Raw genomic sequence first — 18,589 nt, 5'->3', positions numbered from 1 at the left:
TTTAATCCTGACAGAGGCAATGCCTATAGTTGATTAGATTGGTATTTACATCTATTTAAGGATACGATCTGTACAACCTACATACATTGTTCCTCACCTGTACAAGATATTTCTGGCTGCCGTACATGACGTATTGTGGGGCTAGGCTGTAGATCATGTAGCTGGTGTGAAGGACAATCAAGAGAAGAATCATACAGAGGAAGAGAAGCGCCTGGGGGCGAGTTTTCTTAGGTCTGATTTTGTACAGCTGAAATACAAGAAAATGTTGCTAAGGTTAGTATCAAAGTTAATATTGCGATATTTGCAACGTTTTGAAGGTAACATAGAAGTAATGTCTTTGTTTACCCTTATCCAGAAGAACCAGATGCCCATGTTGCGAATGCCAGCCATGGAAGTGACAACAAAGTACATGGTGATGACTGTGATCAGGATGTAGTCCAATGGAAAGACCTATGACGCCAAGGACAGAGGTCAGCTACATCCCTCACATATACAGCAACGGCCAAACATTTAGGCTGGTTTCCTCTCAAGGGTGCTTCAAGATGTAAATGAGCAACTATCATCAATACTACTAAGTCTAGGCCAATTTATCTAAAGCAGATCTAGCTGATCATATATATTTATATATATATATATATATATATATATATATATATATATATATATATATATATATATATATATATATTAGAGCTGGGCACGTTAACACGTTATAAATACGTTAACGTAGCAATCCATATATACATAAATATAAATATATGCATTTCCACATATATATTATTGATTATGTCTTTGCAACCTGTAATGTTTCGATTTATTCCTTAAATATCAAGGTCATACTTTCAAACACTGGCCGTAGACATTTAATCAATGCCACTATCTATGAAGCAATTCTTAAATGCTCTGAGCTGTCAGTCTTTTTTTTCCCTGTAAATTCTGATGTTGAATACTAAGTTTAACAGTGTCCAGAACTGCAGCAATGACCTGGAAGAGGAAAGCAATGGGTTTATTTTTTCTCAGAATAAAAATGCTTATATCATAATAAAATAAAATATATATATTCAATGGCATACAAAGATTTACATCTTCAAGATTGATAAATATTCAGACCCTCTAAATGCCAAGTATACCATCAAACTCCAACCAACACTGACTTCTAGACTTTACAGACAGGATTTCCTTATTTATACGGCACAAACACAGAACAATAGGCAAGAAATACATATTGATTCATTAACCAGCTATCGGCAACTTCCACCAAGGTTTACAACATGTCATGTTTTCGATTGCAAAATGGTATGGCTGTTCTACGTACCAAAACATGAGCTTAATCATATAATTAGAATTACATAAGTGATATTTTGTTATCTGTGAACAGCAATGTGATTTGTGATATGTAATGCATATAGTGTACAATGTACTCGTCATTAATTTTTTGTACACTGTGCTTTAATTTTTACACTTTTTATTTCCTGTATTTCCAAATGTGGTTTCCAAAGAAAGATATACAACGGATCCTGATTGTATGCACAATTTGAGCTCCTCCTGAGGAGTGTACAGTGGTTTCAGATCTGTTTTAAAACGTTTTACAAATCACTACTATTTAGTTTTAAAATAACACCATTTGATTGAGAGTTCAGCCAAAGACAATCATTATCATTGACAAAGGAAAGTAGGCAGGGCTGTTTTATTAAGACTGCATTTTACTGCAGGGTTTCCTTATGTTAACCATCTTTTGGTTATCTTTTACAATTTATTGACTCATTGTGCATTGCCTTGAAGATGAGTGGTTTCAGAATCAGATCAACAGCTGGTTCATAAACCCAGTTGTGCCAGCTATTCAATGCATATGTTTGCATTACTGTGTCACAAACGTATTAATTAATGTCTGTGTTAATTTAAATGTTGTGCAAAATGCATTTTTTAGTATGCTTAATGTGGGAATAATTTCCCTGTTTGTAAATTAATTAATTAATTATGTTCTTTGGTAAAGTATAAGTGGTGCCTGTTGGACCACCTTTAAAAGAACAAACTGCTAATTGCCATTTAAAGCAATAGGGCTCATCAAGTGAACAAAGCTTCTTTTGTAAAACGTATTATTTGCAAAAAAACACCTGCATTATTTTTGCAGTATACTGCAGCATATTGAAGCACATACATTTCAAGTTTTAAACTGTTTAAATTATGCTTAATTTAGGTTAATGGTGAAGGAAACAAGAAAATATGTCTTTAAGCACATCTTAATTGAGGGTAATCGTCTTTTCATTATGAGTGATGAGAAGATACTCACGGGTTGTAAGGCTAAAAGAAGTTCATTCAGAGGATTAGTTAGGTTGGTGCCAAAGATTATGAACCCAGAGCTGATGCCTGCAGAGTGGAGAGCTTTATCCAAACTGAAACACACAGACACACTTGTTTATACATCTCCAGCATCACACATAAAAAAATATGCATACAAATATCACATTGTTGACCTTAATAATTATGGTGCCACAGCACATATTATGACTTACTTTGAAATGAACAAGGCAACAGTGAACAGCAGTGCAACGAGGATAAAGAAAATGCCCAGCAATATCTGAAAAACAAAATACAAAAAACCCCATCAAATTACATTACCAAACAGTGATATGTACCCACAACCAAAGACGGGATCCACACCCATAGTGCACCCCATGACTAAACCCCACGAAAGGAAAGGTACGTATGTTTACAAAGGCATCTCCAGGGTCAGCAAATATAACCTTTCTGTCATGTTTTTTACAAAGGAGAGACCATATGGCTTGGCCAGCCCCAGTTTGGCACTGGTGCCTGGGGTGACATGGGGAAGCAACGGCACAGCCCAGACAGAGGAGGGAGGTTGCAACCAGGGAGGCACGAGGTGGATGGCCGCCAAAAAGGCCATAAACCCTATAAAGTGCTCGCCTTCAAGTGGGCCTTCAGAGCTAGAATATATAATACAATATCTTTTACCAGCCGTAGTGATAAAAGGGCAGGCACATGCATATGGTATGAATATATCGTGCTATTAAAATATATAATGTCGCGGTGATTTATAGCACAATATAAAAACTCAATCATTGTACCAAATTAGCTTTGATCAAAAAAAAAACTTTGATGTGATTTCTCAATAATTGTAAAAAGCATCAACTACAATCAGGAAACTGATAATCAACACACTCGTCTTTATTGTCTTTATAACAACTTAACTTATCTTCTAATCCAACCAAACAAATGTAACAAGAAGAGATTGTCTAACTTTGCGAACACCATTTGGCGATCAAAGAGTAAAATAAAAAGCAGAGAAGAAATAAAATAATGATTCAGGATTTATTTTCCTATCTTAAATAAAAAGGTGACAAAGTATATTTATATATACCAGTTTTATGATCCATCAAAACACAATCTTCAACTGTAGATATCCGTATACTCATTAAGTCATTTTTGCCCACCACCAGAGTTGATATAAAAAGGACAGCAGGTGTTTGAGAGACGTGGCGTAACTGCTCTGGAGAAATCCCAATCATTTGGCTGATCACTCTACACCAGGCCTCAGCATACTGTAAATAAATCTCCCAACTCAATACAGTTTAAATTTGAGTCTGGGGACCATCATTAGCAGCAACCCCTTTGGTTAAAGACAAACTGTTCCAGACACTGGTTCAAAATGTGTGTGCATGCCAGTAAAATACTGGAAAATAAATAGCAGTGGGAAAGTACAATCTGAACTCGGAGAAAGATGTTAGATCTCATCCTGTCTTTGACACAGAAAATGTGATACAAAATAGTTTGACTGTGCATTGCCATGCCGCGGAAGAGAGGAAAACAGGCCATGTCAAGCACGATTGCTATTATATAAATGCACTGCATATCCATGTGCACTACGCACCTAGATGTGCATGAGGTTTGGGTAAAATAAAACATAAATATGAGAGTGTGGAGAGTATGGCAGTGGATCTTTACAGTGTCATTTTTGCCAGTCCCATTACTCCACCGTGTGTTCTGTGCTGAGGGCTAACAAATCTGTAGGACAATACAATCAGTAATACTTTGATTGGCCAAGCTTTGGGGTTAATTATTTTGTTCATGACTCACCCCCTACCAGTTAAACCATACTGGTGTGCATTTAATTTTTTGGGAAATTGAAAAAAGCAATTTTATTTATGTCAGACTAAATACAAAAATGCTAATGGTCACAGCTGTTGCACTCTAGTAACAAAGTGGTTTGAGATAAGGATGCAGTCAGTTGATTGCTGGGAAAAAGCAGCTTTAAAGGATTTTATTTTTTTCATAGAACTGTGTGAAATAGTTGTGTTCAATGAGTCTCTTGGATGCATCTTTTCAATAATGTTAATGGTTTAGACTGCGCTAACTGCTGTAGGGAACCGAGTAAAATGTCAGTTTAGAACTGATCAATGTGATTTGTGCAGAGGAATTCAATTATGTATGGTTATGTTGGGCTGCTGCTGGCTATGTATGATGTAGTATAGAGATCAGGGGTACAGAATCAGTGCATCATATCTCTATGTTTGCACTAACCATGCCATAAGATAGTACTGCTATTTATCTTATATAAAGTGATGTTGTAACCTATCTCCTTTTTCAACCCCCTTTTGCAAATTTGAATACGGGAACAATCATATTGAAATAGCATAATGAGGTCCAAGAATTGGTTGCCCAACCTCCGAAAATGTAAATCAAACAGAAGTTTGTGGTTGCTGTAGTTTATCCCTGGGGGGCCATGACATCCTGCCTGAGAAATGTGAGACTACCTGAGTAACTTCGGTGAAGAGACTACCCGTGGGAATCGTGCAAATATGCGGATGTGTAAAGTAGAACTCTAGTAGATCTAGAGCAGTCCAGATTAGAATTTTGATTGCAAAAGAAAGTGTTATGTTGAAGCTGACAAAAAAATGAACCAAGACATTATACTTGCCCAAAAAAAGGAGACAACTTTTAAGTAAAGAAACACAGAACTAGCTGTGGTAAATTTAGCATCCGTAACCTACACCAACCTTAAAAAAAAATCAATTAAAACCAAAGACCGAACACAGAAGCTACATTTGGAAGATCACATGCATATATGGACATTGAAAGGATTTGCCTTAGCATACAATGCAGGTCCTTTCGGACATAAATTTACTTTTGTTATTGGGAGCCAATTACATAATGCAGACTCACCTTGAACGGTCTGAGAGCACTCCCCACTTTAGTGCAGCAGTTCCTCTCTGCAATTTCCAGGTGTCTCCCCCTGCGCTGGAGGACCTGCAGTTTGCCCTCCAGCTCCTGCAAGTTGTTTCTGTCCCTTGAGGAGAGGGGACGTCCATCTTTACACTGACGAGACAAACAACGAAATAAGTCAAGCAATACACATATGCATGTATGTCCACCTGTTACATGCCATAGGTAGAAGCAATATCAGGGTATTTAAAGTAAACAGCACAGTTATTGACTTCCTCAGTGAGTCAAAAATATTAATTTACAAAAATAACTTTTCATGATATAGTTAATATGCCAATGTGTATGAAGCATTGACAGATTGTGGTCAAAATAAAGATATAAAGTATAACTAATCTCCCAGTAAATAATGACCACTATTACATACTATGCGATATTTGTCTACCCTCAAGTATTAAGAACGCATTTAGAATATTGACAACTATTTGGGGGGGCATTATTAGAGATGTCTGAAGATACACAGGAAAATAGGAAAACAAAGGATGACATAAAGCTAAGGGACGCACGTTCAAACCCAAGCCGAAACGGTAAAGCCGTAGCTCATGGGGTGCCTGCTCTACCAGGATAGCCACTAGCTGCACTTTTTCCTTGTAATCTACTACGTACTGTATGTGATCTTTAATCTAGCCATTCCTAGTGTTCACTAAATATATAGAGAAGGAATGACAAATGTACTGGTCTGTCATTTTCAACTTCACATTGTTTCCTTGTTCGTGCCTGCATTTGAGGGGTTGGTTGATAAGGACAACACTATCCATCTATAATTGCATGCAAAGACAGAGAGGTAAGGCAGAAAGATAAAAGGGGAGGGACTGATTATGCACCGGGGCAAATTCACAAAAGGATTGCGAAGCTATCGCGATCACTAAACCAGCACAAATAAGACAAAAGGACATTTTCTCAAAGCACCAAAAAAAGGTTCAAATGTACCGTTCTGACAAGAAAAGAGCGTCTTGGTGCTCTTATGCTGTGTGAACATATTTAAATTATTTAGTACGTTAATATTTTATATTAATCAATGCAAATGAGCCTAATAGCAAAAAAACAGTCCAATTCAAGATCAGCTTTAATAGAAGCATGTAATTTCAGTGAAATTATTAGCATCTTCATAAAGTTGCTGGTAACTGAAGTGCATTTATAAGTGGTGCATGCAAGTCACGTTTATTCTTTTACAGCCTAAATGTGTCCGTTTTCAAACACCAACAGCACTGACAAGACTGAGATATTAGATCCCAAATTTGGTTTCTCTCCGTCACATTTAAATTCCTTGCCTGAACCTTTTGGGAATGCCTCTGCACCTCGTTGATCAAGACCTGTAGCTTTGATCTTTGATTCTTTGAAATGTAATTTATTTTTCTCTCTCTACAAATGTTCTTTTTTCCGACTGTGTTCTTGGTGCAAAGACAACATTTAAACTTTGTCACATGGATGATTGCAATTAGACGCTTAAAAATTGGCCTCAGTTCCAAAACTTTGTAATTGTGTTTGCGCTTTATTAGCATTAGCGCAATATCTTTAATGAATTGGACCTCGAGACAGGGCGAGTCGTTGGCAATTCATAATGCAATCAGTGGCCGTGATCCATTCTTTGGGAATTTGCCCGACAGTGTAAAAAAGAAACAGCATCCATTCTAATATCTTTTTTTCAATATAATTGTTGTTAATTAATCTGTAGTTAATCTATTTCTTCCCCCACTTCTGGGTTTTGTTCAATTAAGTTATAACATGATAATGTAGATAATCTGCACTTTGTAGTCGTGTCACATATTGCAGAAAGCATAGTGCCAGTGCTTTGCGTAATTTGGTGAGACCAACCTTGGACTTCAGCTTTTCTATCTGGAGCTCAACATCATCAATGTCCTCTGTGTTCTCCAGGCGTTCATACTGCACGCTCCGTGTGCCTTTTATCAGATTCAAAGGCAGCACAGACATACCGTATGCCTGGAAGACAAGTGCAAAAACTTCCATTATAATCACACATTATTGTCAGAGTGAAATGGCATATATGGCACGTGCATCCACCCACACATACACACGCCTGCCTGATGACAAACACTCAAATGTAAGAGAAAACAGCACCCAATACCCAGCGTATCATATGGTTTCTGGCCTCCTGGGCCATGTCATTTATGGTGGCGAAAAAAGATTAAAATGGTGGAATCTATAATTGTGCTGAGGTTTATTGGTGAATTTGCTGCAACCATTTTGTGTGGATATCACTGCCTCATATCACTGTGAAGCAATTTGCAGCTTAACAGTGCCCCCATGTGATAGTCCTCTATCCAGGATGTAATACACTTTTTATAAGGAGACTTTTAGGGAGAAATATTTGGTTTAGAAGATTTCATCAATATTGAATAGCATAAACTGAACTGAAATGAGCACAAATTAACTTTTCTTTTCTATTAGGAGGTGTATACACATTGTAAAAATAATAAACAATGATAGCAAGACACACACACACACAGTGTCATCAAAGATAGAGAGTGAATATGTGCACAAAAACTCAAAAGACATTTTCATCTATCAGAGGGCTTCAGTTTCCATTTGAACTTTAATTAAAAAGCAGGGACGTCTCAGATACCAGGAAACAGTCCAATCAATAAAAGTGAAAATGACAGCAACAGGCCGATGCCGTCTTGCTCTCCCTGTGCTGCTTCACTTTACCCAACTTGGAGAAGTGCCATTATATGGATTCATAATAAAACAAAGGCGCCGTCAGCGCAAAGAAACTTTCAGCCCTGTCAAAAGGATCTGTCCACTTTATTTTCAAGTGGGGAAACGTCAGAGCCTATGTCTTTCTAAAACAACTTTTACTAGTTTCAAGTGTTAGGTAGCATTAAGACAGTCACATGGGATACTAAATCAGTATAGACTATTATTAGTCTGCTGTGGATTTCTGCTACGGGCGAATGTCGCCTCCTGCAATGAATCATGGAGCTCTTAAGGCCGGAGCATGTCCCGAATATCAAACACACTCATAAAAGGAAAACCTGTCCTGGATCCCAAGAGAAACATCTTCCCTCAAATGTGCAAAGTACATGGGGGAAATATAAAAGAAGAAAAAACACAGGTGTTCCTCTGCTGGAATGTACATGTTGTGTTCACACATCATCATGCATAATCATGCATGATCATTAAAGTTATTTTAAAACCCGCTGTGGTCAATAACTACCAGAAATAACTTGAAGCAGGGTTGATAGGAGTGTGTGTGACTCAATGTGTGTGTTGAGGCGGAGTTACTGGCTGAAATCATTCAGTGAGAGTCATGTGAGGGTGAGAAGAGGGATAGCTAGGTGGACATGGGTCTCCTACACAAGACTCCTCTTTGTTGCTCTTTCTACGTGTGATAGTGGAGCCAAAAGGAAGGCGGGAGGAGGAGGAGCCCCCCATACATTCTCAAGTGTACAAGTTGGCTTTTAGATAGTTCAACCAATTTGAAATAACCAGGCTAATCTGCATATAAAGATATACAATTTAGCACATTCCCATAAATCCTGCAAGTTTGGCATTAATGCCAGATATGCTGGTTTCACTAATTCCATTTGATGAATAGGACATTTGGCAGGCCGAAGCGTTAAACAAGACAAGCTCTAAGAACCTGAAAAGAGGGGTAATTAGGGGTCATAAGGGTCATAAAATCACACTTACTCCTCTCAGAAATGCTGGTTACGGGTATGATTTTATTTTTGGAAATTTGTTTTCTTGGTGTGCTTCCCATATTTTCCTTTAATTCAGATTAAAAGTCTGTACACAAAGGAAGTATACAAAGTCTGTAGGTTGTGCAGACTGACGATCGACTTGAAATTGAAGAGATGATCACCAGTTGTTGCCCCCTGCCAAGTTTAACGTGTTAATAGTATAGTACATGAGCATATTAATAGTAGTATAATAAGAGTGTCAAACTAAATGTTCCTTTTTTCCCCTTAAAATGTGTTTTACATTAGGCTTTAAAATGTAGTCCAAAAAACAAAAAACAGCCTTAACTCTGCACCGTCCATCACATGTTCTGTATGTTGGTACATTTGCACATTTGAGGAAATATTCCCCAAGTATCAGCTGCCACCACTCAGCTCTGTCTGGTCCCTTGTTTCACATGCTAGTTAATCCAGGGTTACAAGTGAACTATACAATCTCAGCCACCATAAAATATCAGTAGCATTTAACGCCATCCTTCGCTTTACAGTCAGTTATGGATCCATTGCGTTCTTGTCACACGGAGATTGGAGTTTCACTCCAAAATATTGACCATTTTTGATACTAGGGTACTGGATAAAAACAACATGAAAGAGGCAGTTCTCAAAATTATAGTGTGCTCGGGATCGCTAAGAATGTTGAGGGACAGATCTAGGACTGCTTGCTTATTAAAAACGTTCCTTTGCTAGACCTGGCACATTGCTCTCATAGTCCCAAACTGAAAGGAGGACCTCCTTTCCTCCGATGCAGCGCAAAACTAATCTAATGGTTCAAGATTTGATTGGCAGTTTGGCATGAAGGCTCAATGTTATATCCTCTTTGCTCCGTCTTCAGACATCTGCTGATTTTTCATTATATGTTGAGTTAGGTTTTCGTAAATTGCTTGGCTGTATTCAACTTTGTTTTAACGTGTCTCTTGTGTTCACTCTACCTCTACATAACAATCGTCGATATTTTCATTTTGTCAAACTGAAGAAAATGCAATCTTTTGGGGGAAACAACAATGTGCAGTTGGCTCACAATCAGTCCCACCAAAGTGATGAGGATCAATTCAAATGAAAAATGAACTGAGTGTTGGGTATGTACCCCTCCCTCCATCTCAGAGAAGAGGGGTTACAAAATGGAAGACAGGGGCGCATGTATAGTGCAGGGCTGGTCAGCCTTTACTGATCTCCTGTACAAATAGGGGCACAAATTGAATGTCCATGAAATATTTCATATTCTATGCTATATTCAACAAATTAATCTAAAAAAGAAAAAGAGCAACTAGACAAAAAAAAAAAAAACTACTGCAGTGAATCACATATGACGTAATTTATTCAAAATCCAATTACAGAGCTCTAAATGTCAAACTTCAGTTAAAAAGTGTTAAAGATATATAAATTCAAATAAAACAATAAAACAAAGAAGCGTCAAATGATTGGAGAATCCTAAAGTAAGTGGTGACACCCCTCTGATTCACTCCCCATTCAGACCCCATCTTCCCAGGTCAATCTCAGGGCCTGTGACTAGATCAACAGACATTAATCCTCTCAACTTTAGTTCAGCATCAGCATCTCATGGCAATTTAAGAGCAAGAGAAAGGTAGGCCCACAGAGACATAAATCAATATGCTGGCCTAGCTTTTAAACAAAGTCAAAGGACTTCACATGGTGCATGAGATTTAAAACCAGCCTGATTGGTCTCATATCATCACTGTGGGAGATAATATAGAGAGAATATGTATGTGCAAACATTCCAGGTGAGGAGAAGGAAATTTACCATATTAATAGATTTTCATTATTGAATAAAATCCACACCATTAAAAAGGTGACTGCTTGAGTATACAGTGACGATGACTATTCTTCTCAAATCCAATGTAAAGCGAGTTAGCCATTTAAAATGAACTTGCTTATTTAAAATAAAACCTCACCTTATTTCAACTATACACAAGGTACAACAGGGTAGCCCAACCCAACCACTGGTTTGGGACCTGCTATTGCTATCAAATTCATTAAGAGGTGTTATAAAACAAACTATAATACACACAACTCAAAACACTCGAGTAAACAGAGGAAATGTCTAATCATGATCAAATGATATATACCGAAAAAAACATTTCTATGTACTTTAATTTACTTCTATTCCTTATTTATTTCTTAATAACAGTGCAGATATGAACATTAAGAGATTCAAACAGTTGACATTAGAGTTGGTTACTACCAATGCGAGTACACCGTACGTTAGTGTACAATTGAAAAATTAATACATTTAATTTGTCTGCACACAAAGTATAATCCCATGTTGGTTTGAACTGTATTTAATATATTGTAGTTAAAAGGACTTACACTGACCTTAAAAAAAGTATACTAAATGTAAAATTTACTGAATATTACTTTTCAATAGCAACAGCATGTTATCTGTTAAAATCAATGGTTTAAGTATAGCAGAAAGTTGCACACTCAAAAAGTGCCTACTTGCCTTTTCAAGGTGTCTGTTTAAATTTGTGTTTATATAAGAGAAAGCCATAAAAAGGCCAAAAAAGCTGTCAAATATATAACTTGCTTCACTTTGTATTAATGTTAAGTGCACTAGGCTGCTGTTTACATCACACAGTTGTTTGCATTAAGGCTAGATAGCTAGTTCTGCACAAAAAATAGTGATACATTAGCAGGAGTCCTGGACAACATTTCCACTGCTGCTTATGGGACCTGTCACTTAGATGCCATTAAGTTAATCAGGCTTTAGAGCAAAACATGGTAAAGAATGATAAATGACACGGCTCTTTGCAAATATGTGTAGGTTGTCACCAAGAAGAGTTCAGCAGCTTGAAGATGGAAGAGAGAGCCAATAAAGTAGATGAAAAGGATGACAAGTGAGATAAGAGTTTCTGCATTTGTGTCTGTGAGGTCAAAAGAGGGAGGGGCAGCCACTGTTGTCGCCCAAAGGCCCAATTTATTTCATTGGCTGCATCAAAACAAGGAACAACAAAAACAACGACATGCTGGGAGTTTTGATTTCCACAGGGCATTCAGAGTCAATATCAACATGGGGTCAGCGCAAATCTGAGCATACTTCCATACCGAAAATGCACTCGGTAATTACCCACTCTTTAGAGTGCCGTGAAAAGCAAAGTGAGAGAACAGTGGATACAATCCGACCTGAGATGGATTATGTCCTAGAGCGAGATTCTACAACGTACTCGACTAGGTTGTGTATTGTTCATTAGGAGCTCCACACTCAATTGTTGTGTGATTTGTCAAATAGGACAATAGGAATTCTTTTTGTGTGCTTCCCATATTTTTATATTTTTTTCTCCTCCAGCAGCCACTATTTTGTGTTACTCCCAGCCTATCATCAGTGCCACCACCTCCGGGGAATAATCGGTGTCTAGTTACAACGATAACAGCTATGAAAAATTGACAGCATTAACAGTTATTACAGCACAGTACATTTTTCTGATCTACAAAAAAAAAAAAGAAGACTGCAGAAGGCTGAGCAATCAAAATATAGGTATATATTAATGGGCACTGAGGTATATACTGTAAATATACAGCTGATAAGTGGTTGAAAGGTCATTGAAAGGTGCAAATACTTCATGCAAAAGTCTTAAGTGATTTGATCATCACTCCATCATCAGGTACATCTCAACCAAGAAGATGGGTAACCATAAACTAACCATAAAGTAACTGCAATGCCGTTCCAATAATATTTCACAAAGACATGCGTTATCAGCCATTAACATTGAGTCAGTCTTTATACTTCAAAACATTGTATATGTCATATGTCTCAATAACTAGGGGTCATATTAAGGGCTGGAAACATTTGGACATCATCCCATTGGCTGATATTTACACCTTAATTACTGTGCAGATATAGCTCAGCTGAACACATGAAACAACATCAACCACTTGTCTAAGGGTTCCAACTCACCGTGTAAGTGATCACTGCCAACATGCCAATCAAGGTCAAGGAGCTGATGGAGAAAGATAGAGCAGGTAGACCATCTGTAGGTGAAAAGACAAGAGGGCCTTTAGAGATGTTACCCTGGCCTCTGACAGAAATAGCAACGGGTTTGTTGCCACATGTGCAAACTATCTAGAGTCTACTTTCTCGTGTGCACTTTGACGGTCTTTCAGTCAGCTGTTTGTTTGTTGTAAATGGTCAAACTCAACATTAGTTGATTATTATTTAGAGTATGAATACTCTCAAGATGCTTCTAAAATGTCTCTGCCACACTCCTTAATGGAAAAAGACAGTGTGACGTATTTTAGTTGGCTCTAAATCCCCCCCACTGTGCACAGCATTTAATTCAAGAGAGTGCTGTGGTTCTTGGTGAGACACACAGTGCTGTAATACACAGAGCCTACCAAACTGAAGACAGGAACTAAATGCAAACATTATATCAGCACCTAATGTTAGCTGCTGTTGCTCAGTTGGCTGACATTTTTGGATGATAAACAATCACACTCTTCATTGGGGGTGATGAATGGAGTTGATGTGCAACTATCTTATAGCAATTATAATAAAGGTAGATGGATACTTAAAAATAGTTATTTTTCACTAATTAATCTAGCAGAGTTATCCTGAGTAACGGGGACATGGTTTCTGTTGTTTCTGAAAAGAAATATTGTGGGTGAGTTGTTAAAGGACACTCCAATGCAATTAAAGTCCATTTGCTCTTCATGTGGAGAGTATTATTACTCAGCCTGTGAAAAGTTATTCTTCTTTTTTGTATCCGTCTTTGTGAGTCACTGGGTTACGGTGGTGGCAGATATAAAACATCTGCAAAGACAGTATTGAAACCACATGGCCAGATATTATAAACATATGTAAATGTAAATTAGGGTTTAGTTGTTTGGGTGAACTGACCCTTTTAATGTCTTTAATGCAGCAATGGAGCCCAATAAACTGTTGAGAGAAACATGCATCCCCTCAAATTCCAAAATGAATAGTTGTGCATCTTAACCAAACAGCACATTTGAAGCTAGGAACAAAGCCTATCTGGAACTGCAACGATGCATCTCTCTGATAATGTTCTGATGGGGCAAACTCTGGGAATTGATGGAAAGTGAGACATGTTATTCACAAGGACAAGGATGAGGCATCATGCTGGTATTTTGGTATTCCTGGGCTTAATGAATGCACTGTAGCAAAGTCTTCCCCTGGAGACACATCTGGTCACCATTTGTTGTCAGCGTTGGCATTTCATTCATTGATCATGATCGGTTTTTGAACAGCTGGATCTTTCAATGTATGTAGGTTGAGTTGATGTGTGTCACCTTTGATTGAGGCAGAATGGGGACCACCCATCAGGAAAGGGCAACAGTAGGTGTCACACCAGCTGGAGTTAGAAGACAGGGATTGATGGAGAGACTGATTGCTTCCCGTCAAGATCCCACCTGTTTCTGGGTTCCACGTAAAAAGCTACACAGTTGTCCCGTTATAGATATCCCGCATCCTCACAGCAGCGACTGCATAGTGCCCAGCCCACCTGTCAGCATGGACATAGGTGGCTCTCTGCTTGCCTCTCTCATTGATAGTGGCATTTGATTTGGGAACATTAAGTCAGTATTCAGGGCATATATAATTTGTGTTTTTATGAACAGCAGGACAAAGAGGTGGATAATGAAGATAAATTACACGCCTGCTCCCTATTGTATTGTATGCAAAAAGAAAACTTTGAAGTCCGACAGCTGGGTTGAACATTAACATTTGAATACATGTTTCCTATTCCCATTGCAATTTTGCTGGAATTGTTTGGTGGCGAGTTTGGTAAAATAGACAATGGCCTCACGTTCTGCATGAAAAACATAGTGTCCGTGAACTCCGCACAAAGCAAACGATAGATGTTTGCTGCCGCTCTTCTTGGTTTCTTGAGCAGATTTTCCGGTTATTAAACAGAATATTATTGGGAGTGCTTCCACATCTGTAGTTTCGATTCAAACAGAAGGGGAATGAAGTAGCTCTTATCTCACTCTGCATATATATAGCCCTTCAGGCTTGTGTATATGCATGAGACTCGTACAGATTTAATAAGAAGCTCCATCAGCACAAGCCCTCTACTTCTGTGGAAATGAGTAGGTAGCAGCTCAATGATCAAAGGATGGGATATAGTAGACAGCATGACTGCAACAATGACCACATTCAGACTTAACAGCATGTGGAGGCCTAAGTACATTTAAGAAAGTTATAAGGCATCACCATAGTTGTTTTCTTCTCTTTAAGTGGTTAAAAAAAAAATATATATATTATTTGTGAAATGGGGTTAGGTAGAAGTTTGTGTTTGCGACAATATTTTGAGCATATTGTAGCTTTAACCTCACAGTTGAGGAACAAATTGAGGGACAGCAGAAAATGTCAAACTATCTTATCAAGATGAGATCAACAGCGTCACTTCAACGCGCTCACCACAAATCTGTCAACTGAAGCCTCAAATGCATTTGGAAAAAGTAATAGCCTCTATTCTTAAGAATGCTATTTTAAAACGTTCTAAGCAAAACTAACTTTGCACTATATATTACGTATGTACAGGGTGATTTAGTTAAAAAAAAGACTAAACATGAAAAATTCTAAATGTCACTTATCTTATCATTTTAGGTTTGAATAAGGTTCTGAAGGCAGGTCAGAGAACACAAAAGATAAGATAAACATGGAATGTACTGAGTTTTCAACAAACAATACTTGATAAATGCATAGTTCTGTAAATTTATTCCTATGTTGTCTCATTTATGGCTAAACATAATGCAATGTTTCAATCCTAATTATCTCAAATTGTATCATTTGTCTCTTGTTTTGAATCTTTTCTTAATTAGTCTATTCATTCATTGTTTATTTAATTATAATAATCAGCAAAGCCCTGAAAGTCAGGGACAGATTTAAGAACTGTCTCACCACTTCTATAAACACAGTAGTTCTCAAACATAAAATAACTCCAGGATAATATTGCATTACAGTCTGATTGATATGGTTTTAGATTTGCTCATATACAGAGTGTATACAAAAGTATATTTGTTATTTTCTCACCGATAATGAGCTTAGACAGTGCTTCTTGCGCAAGTGCTCTTCCTAGTTACAGTTAGACACCAACTCCACTGCACCTTGAGGCATAGCCAAAGATACAAGATTGCAGTGTCTAGTCTTGAATAGCAACAGTAATATCTTCTGATCTGGAGCACATTTTGACGTATGTAATGTTGGAGACATTATAAATGTAGGGGCTTTAATGACCAGTCATCTAAAAGCAGCCAGCAGGGTTATGTGGCAAAAGTGCATTTCCTTGACTCAATTAACCTCCCATCTGGGGAGAGAAGGGATGAGGAATTAGAAAAGGGATGATCCTCACATTGCCTCCTCAGCAGCAGAGCTATTTCCCACTGTGCCAAGGGAAGAAGGTTAGGAAGAGCATGTAGGGGTCCACTATTGTGAAGAGAGGCAGATGGTTCAACTTCCTCCTTGATCCCCAGATGGCAAAACATTTGGCAATGCTCCGTTCAACAAGCGAAGCTGCCCACGGAGTATTATAACTTAATTTCATTTCTTATAGCACATTTATATTGAGGCTATCAAGTCACAAATATTGGTACAGTCATTTAGTGAAGGCTTGCTGGAAAAGTTAATGAAAAAGTTAATAGTAAGGTTGGACAGTTACATCTGGGAATACCATGTTTGGCCGAAACATATACAAATTAACATGAATACTATTTGTGGTAAACATTAATCCACAAAGGCATGAGTTTTTTATTACCTTACATGCAGTTCCATAGATAGAAAAAGTGATCTGCATGTTGGTGCAATCAAGACACACTATATCAGAGCAGATGTGGCTCGAGGACATCGAGGTATTTGACCTTCACCATCCTTTTCCAAAGTTATTTGTAAAATGAAAATGACCACACAATCAAAATAAGTAATTGGCAATTACTGTAAGTTGGACATCATCAACTGTGATACATTACAGCTTGTTCTTTTGTGCCTAAAACTGTTGAATATGCCCTACTTATCATTCAGAACCTAGGTGTCACAGCTTAAAGTAATCTATGTCCATTTAAAGTGCGTCCCTCTCATCTGACCGTAATGAGCAGTGCATTGATTTTAAACATGCTAACCTCCATTACCTAGTCTTCTAAAAGAACAAAAAATCTACCAACCTCCCTACTAATAAAGTCGGTGTTATAAGGATTTAAGGATGAGTGTCATTTTCTTTCTTCTTGCTTGAGTTTAAGATTCAAAAGTGTGAAAACCTGTCATAATTGTGAGAGACCGTGTGTCTTTTTGTTGCGTCTGCAATCGCTTTCGATCTAAACCCCACCCCCACCTCCGAATCCTATCTAAACAAACCTCTAGACTTAGCACCAATAAATGTGTCTGGTAGACGCTTAATAGAAAGAATATGACAGAAAGAAGCAGAAAATATATAGTATAAGGAAGTATGGGAGCAATGAAAGAGTGACTAAGTTACATAATGAATATGGCTCATGAAGGTTTGCGTGGAATGAATTAGGTAGTCTGACTGAAAGAAATAAATGCTGGTGGACATGGTGTTATCATGACTACAACTAGGAAAGTAAGAACCCAGGCTGTTCTAAAGAGGCTATACTTACGACTACTTCCAAGCTCTTCAAAAAGGTATTGTACTTTTTCCCATTGGGTGGAATTCTGACCAGGTGGAGGCTCAAGTGGAACAAAGGCTCTGAAAGCAAAGAAACAATAATTAAGCAGAAGTAAGGCATGAAATGCATTAGGTTACTTCTTGGCTGTCACAGCACCCAGTGCACAATATATGCTGAAGTTTAGACGTCGTACTGCACTGATGGTTTCAGCAACAGGTGTATTTTCTCTACAGATTTCAGACATAAAGAGAACACATGAAATAAATCACTGTCCATGTTTTTTAAAACCATTCCACAACAGATGCAGCTTATTTCAATATAGTACATATAAACTTACTTCTAACAGCTCTATCCCACCACACAGACCTTTTATGTCATGTATAGCATAATGCTCAGACAGAAATGGGAAAAGAGGCGTTCACAGTGTGTTCTCTACTCCAGCAACGACACATCTAAGCTCCATGTTAAATCTTGTTTTTTTTCCTTTCTGTATGGTGTAAAATTGGACCTATACCTCTCTCCTCTAAACTCTTTTTTCTGATTTTAGAATTTTCTTTTCTTATTACGCAAAATAAATCCTAAATGAAAAAGGTACTGAAATAAAAATCTAATAAATGAACTTAATCTTATTCTCTCTCATAATAATCCCTGTTAAATATGATATATTCCCTGTTAAAATGTGTGTACAGAAAACATAGGGCATACAAATCATATAAAAAGGATCTTTCAAACTATTTTATTGACATTTTGCTTATCAACCATAATAATACCGCCCCTTTAAAAAATTATTAATTTATCTTCTTAACACAATGGACAGTTTTCTAAACTCTGCATCTCTTCCTATCCTTTTCCAATTATTTGGAAAGGAACAAAACTAAAATAGAAAACTAGTCTTATAGCCTTCTACATTTAGTACTATTAACCTTGTCAGATTAGCACTTTGCTCAAACGTTTAGATACCTTAAACCTTTAAACCCATTTCCTAGAAGACGTACATGATCTAGTGTTTTGTTTATTGTAATACGTTACCTCACATCCCTTTAGCTCCTAATTATATTAATCAA

At 37.5% G+C, this 18,589-nt stretch overlaps 1 protein-coding gene across 1 annotated transcript in view; it reads right to left on the bottom strand.

Moving 5' to 3' along the window:
• The window catches only part of lmbrd1 (LMBR1 domain containing 1), a 50,406-nt gene that overhangs the window by 12,805 nt on the left and 19,012 nt on the right, over positions 1-18,589 (bottom strand). The window contains exons 6-13 of the mRNA XM_034551247.1: positions 17,517-17,605; positions 12,847-12,920; positions 7,054-7,179; positions 5,182-5,334; positions 2,514-2,578; positions 2,291-2,393; positions 346-450; positions 98-247 (exon numbers count right to left, since the gene is read on the bottom strand). Of these exons, the coding sequence (XP_034407138.1) occupies positions 98-247; positions 346-450; positions 2,291-2,393; positions 2,514-2,578; positions 5,182-5,334; positions 7,054-7,179; positions 12,847-12,920; positions 17,517-17,605 (865 nt within the window). The remainder of the gene's footprint in view (positions 1-97; positions 248-345; positions 451-2,290; positions 2,394-2,513; positions 2,579-5,181; positions 5,335-7,053; positions 7,180-12,846; positions 12,921-17,516; positions 17,606-18,589) is intronic.

The sequence above is a fragment of the Cyclopterus lumpus genome, chromosome 15, assembly GCF_009769545.1.
Source record: "Cyclopterus lumpus isolate fCycLum1 chromosome 15, fCycLum1.pri, whole genome shotgun sequence".
NCBI classification, from domain to species: Eukaryota; Metazoa; Chordata; class Actinopteri; order Perciformes; family Cyclopteridae; genus Cyclopterus; species Cyclopterus lumpus.
Note: the sequence above shows the minus strand (reverse complement) of the source record. Positions and strands in the feature narration are given on the sequence as shown.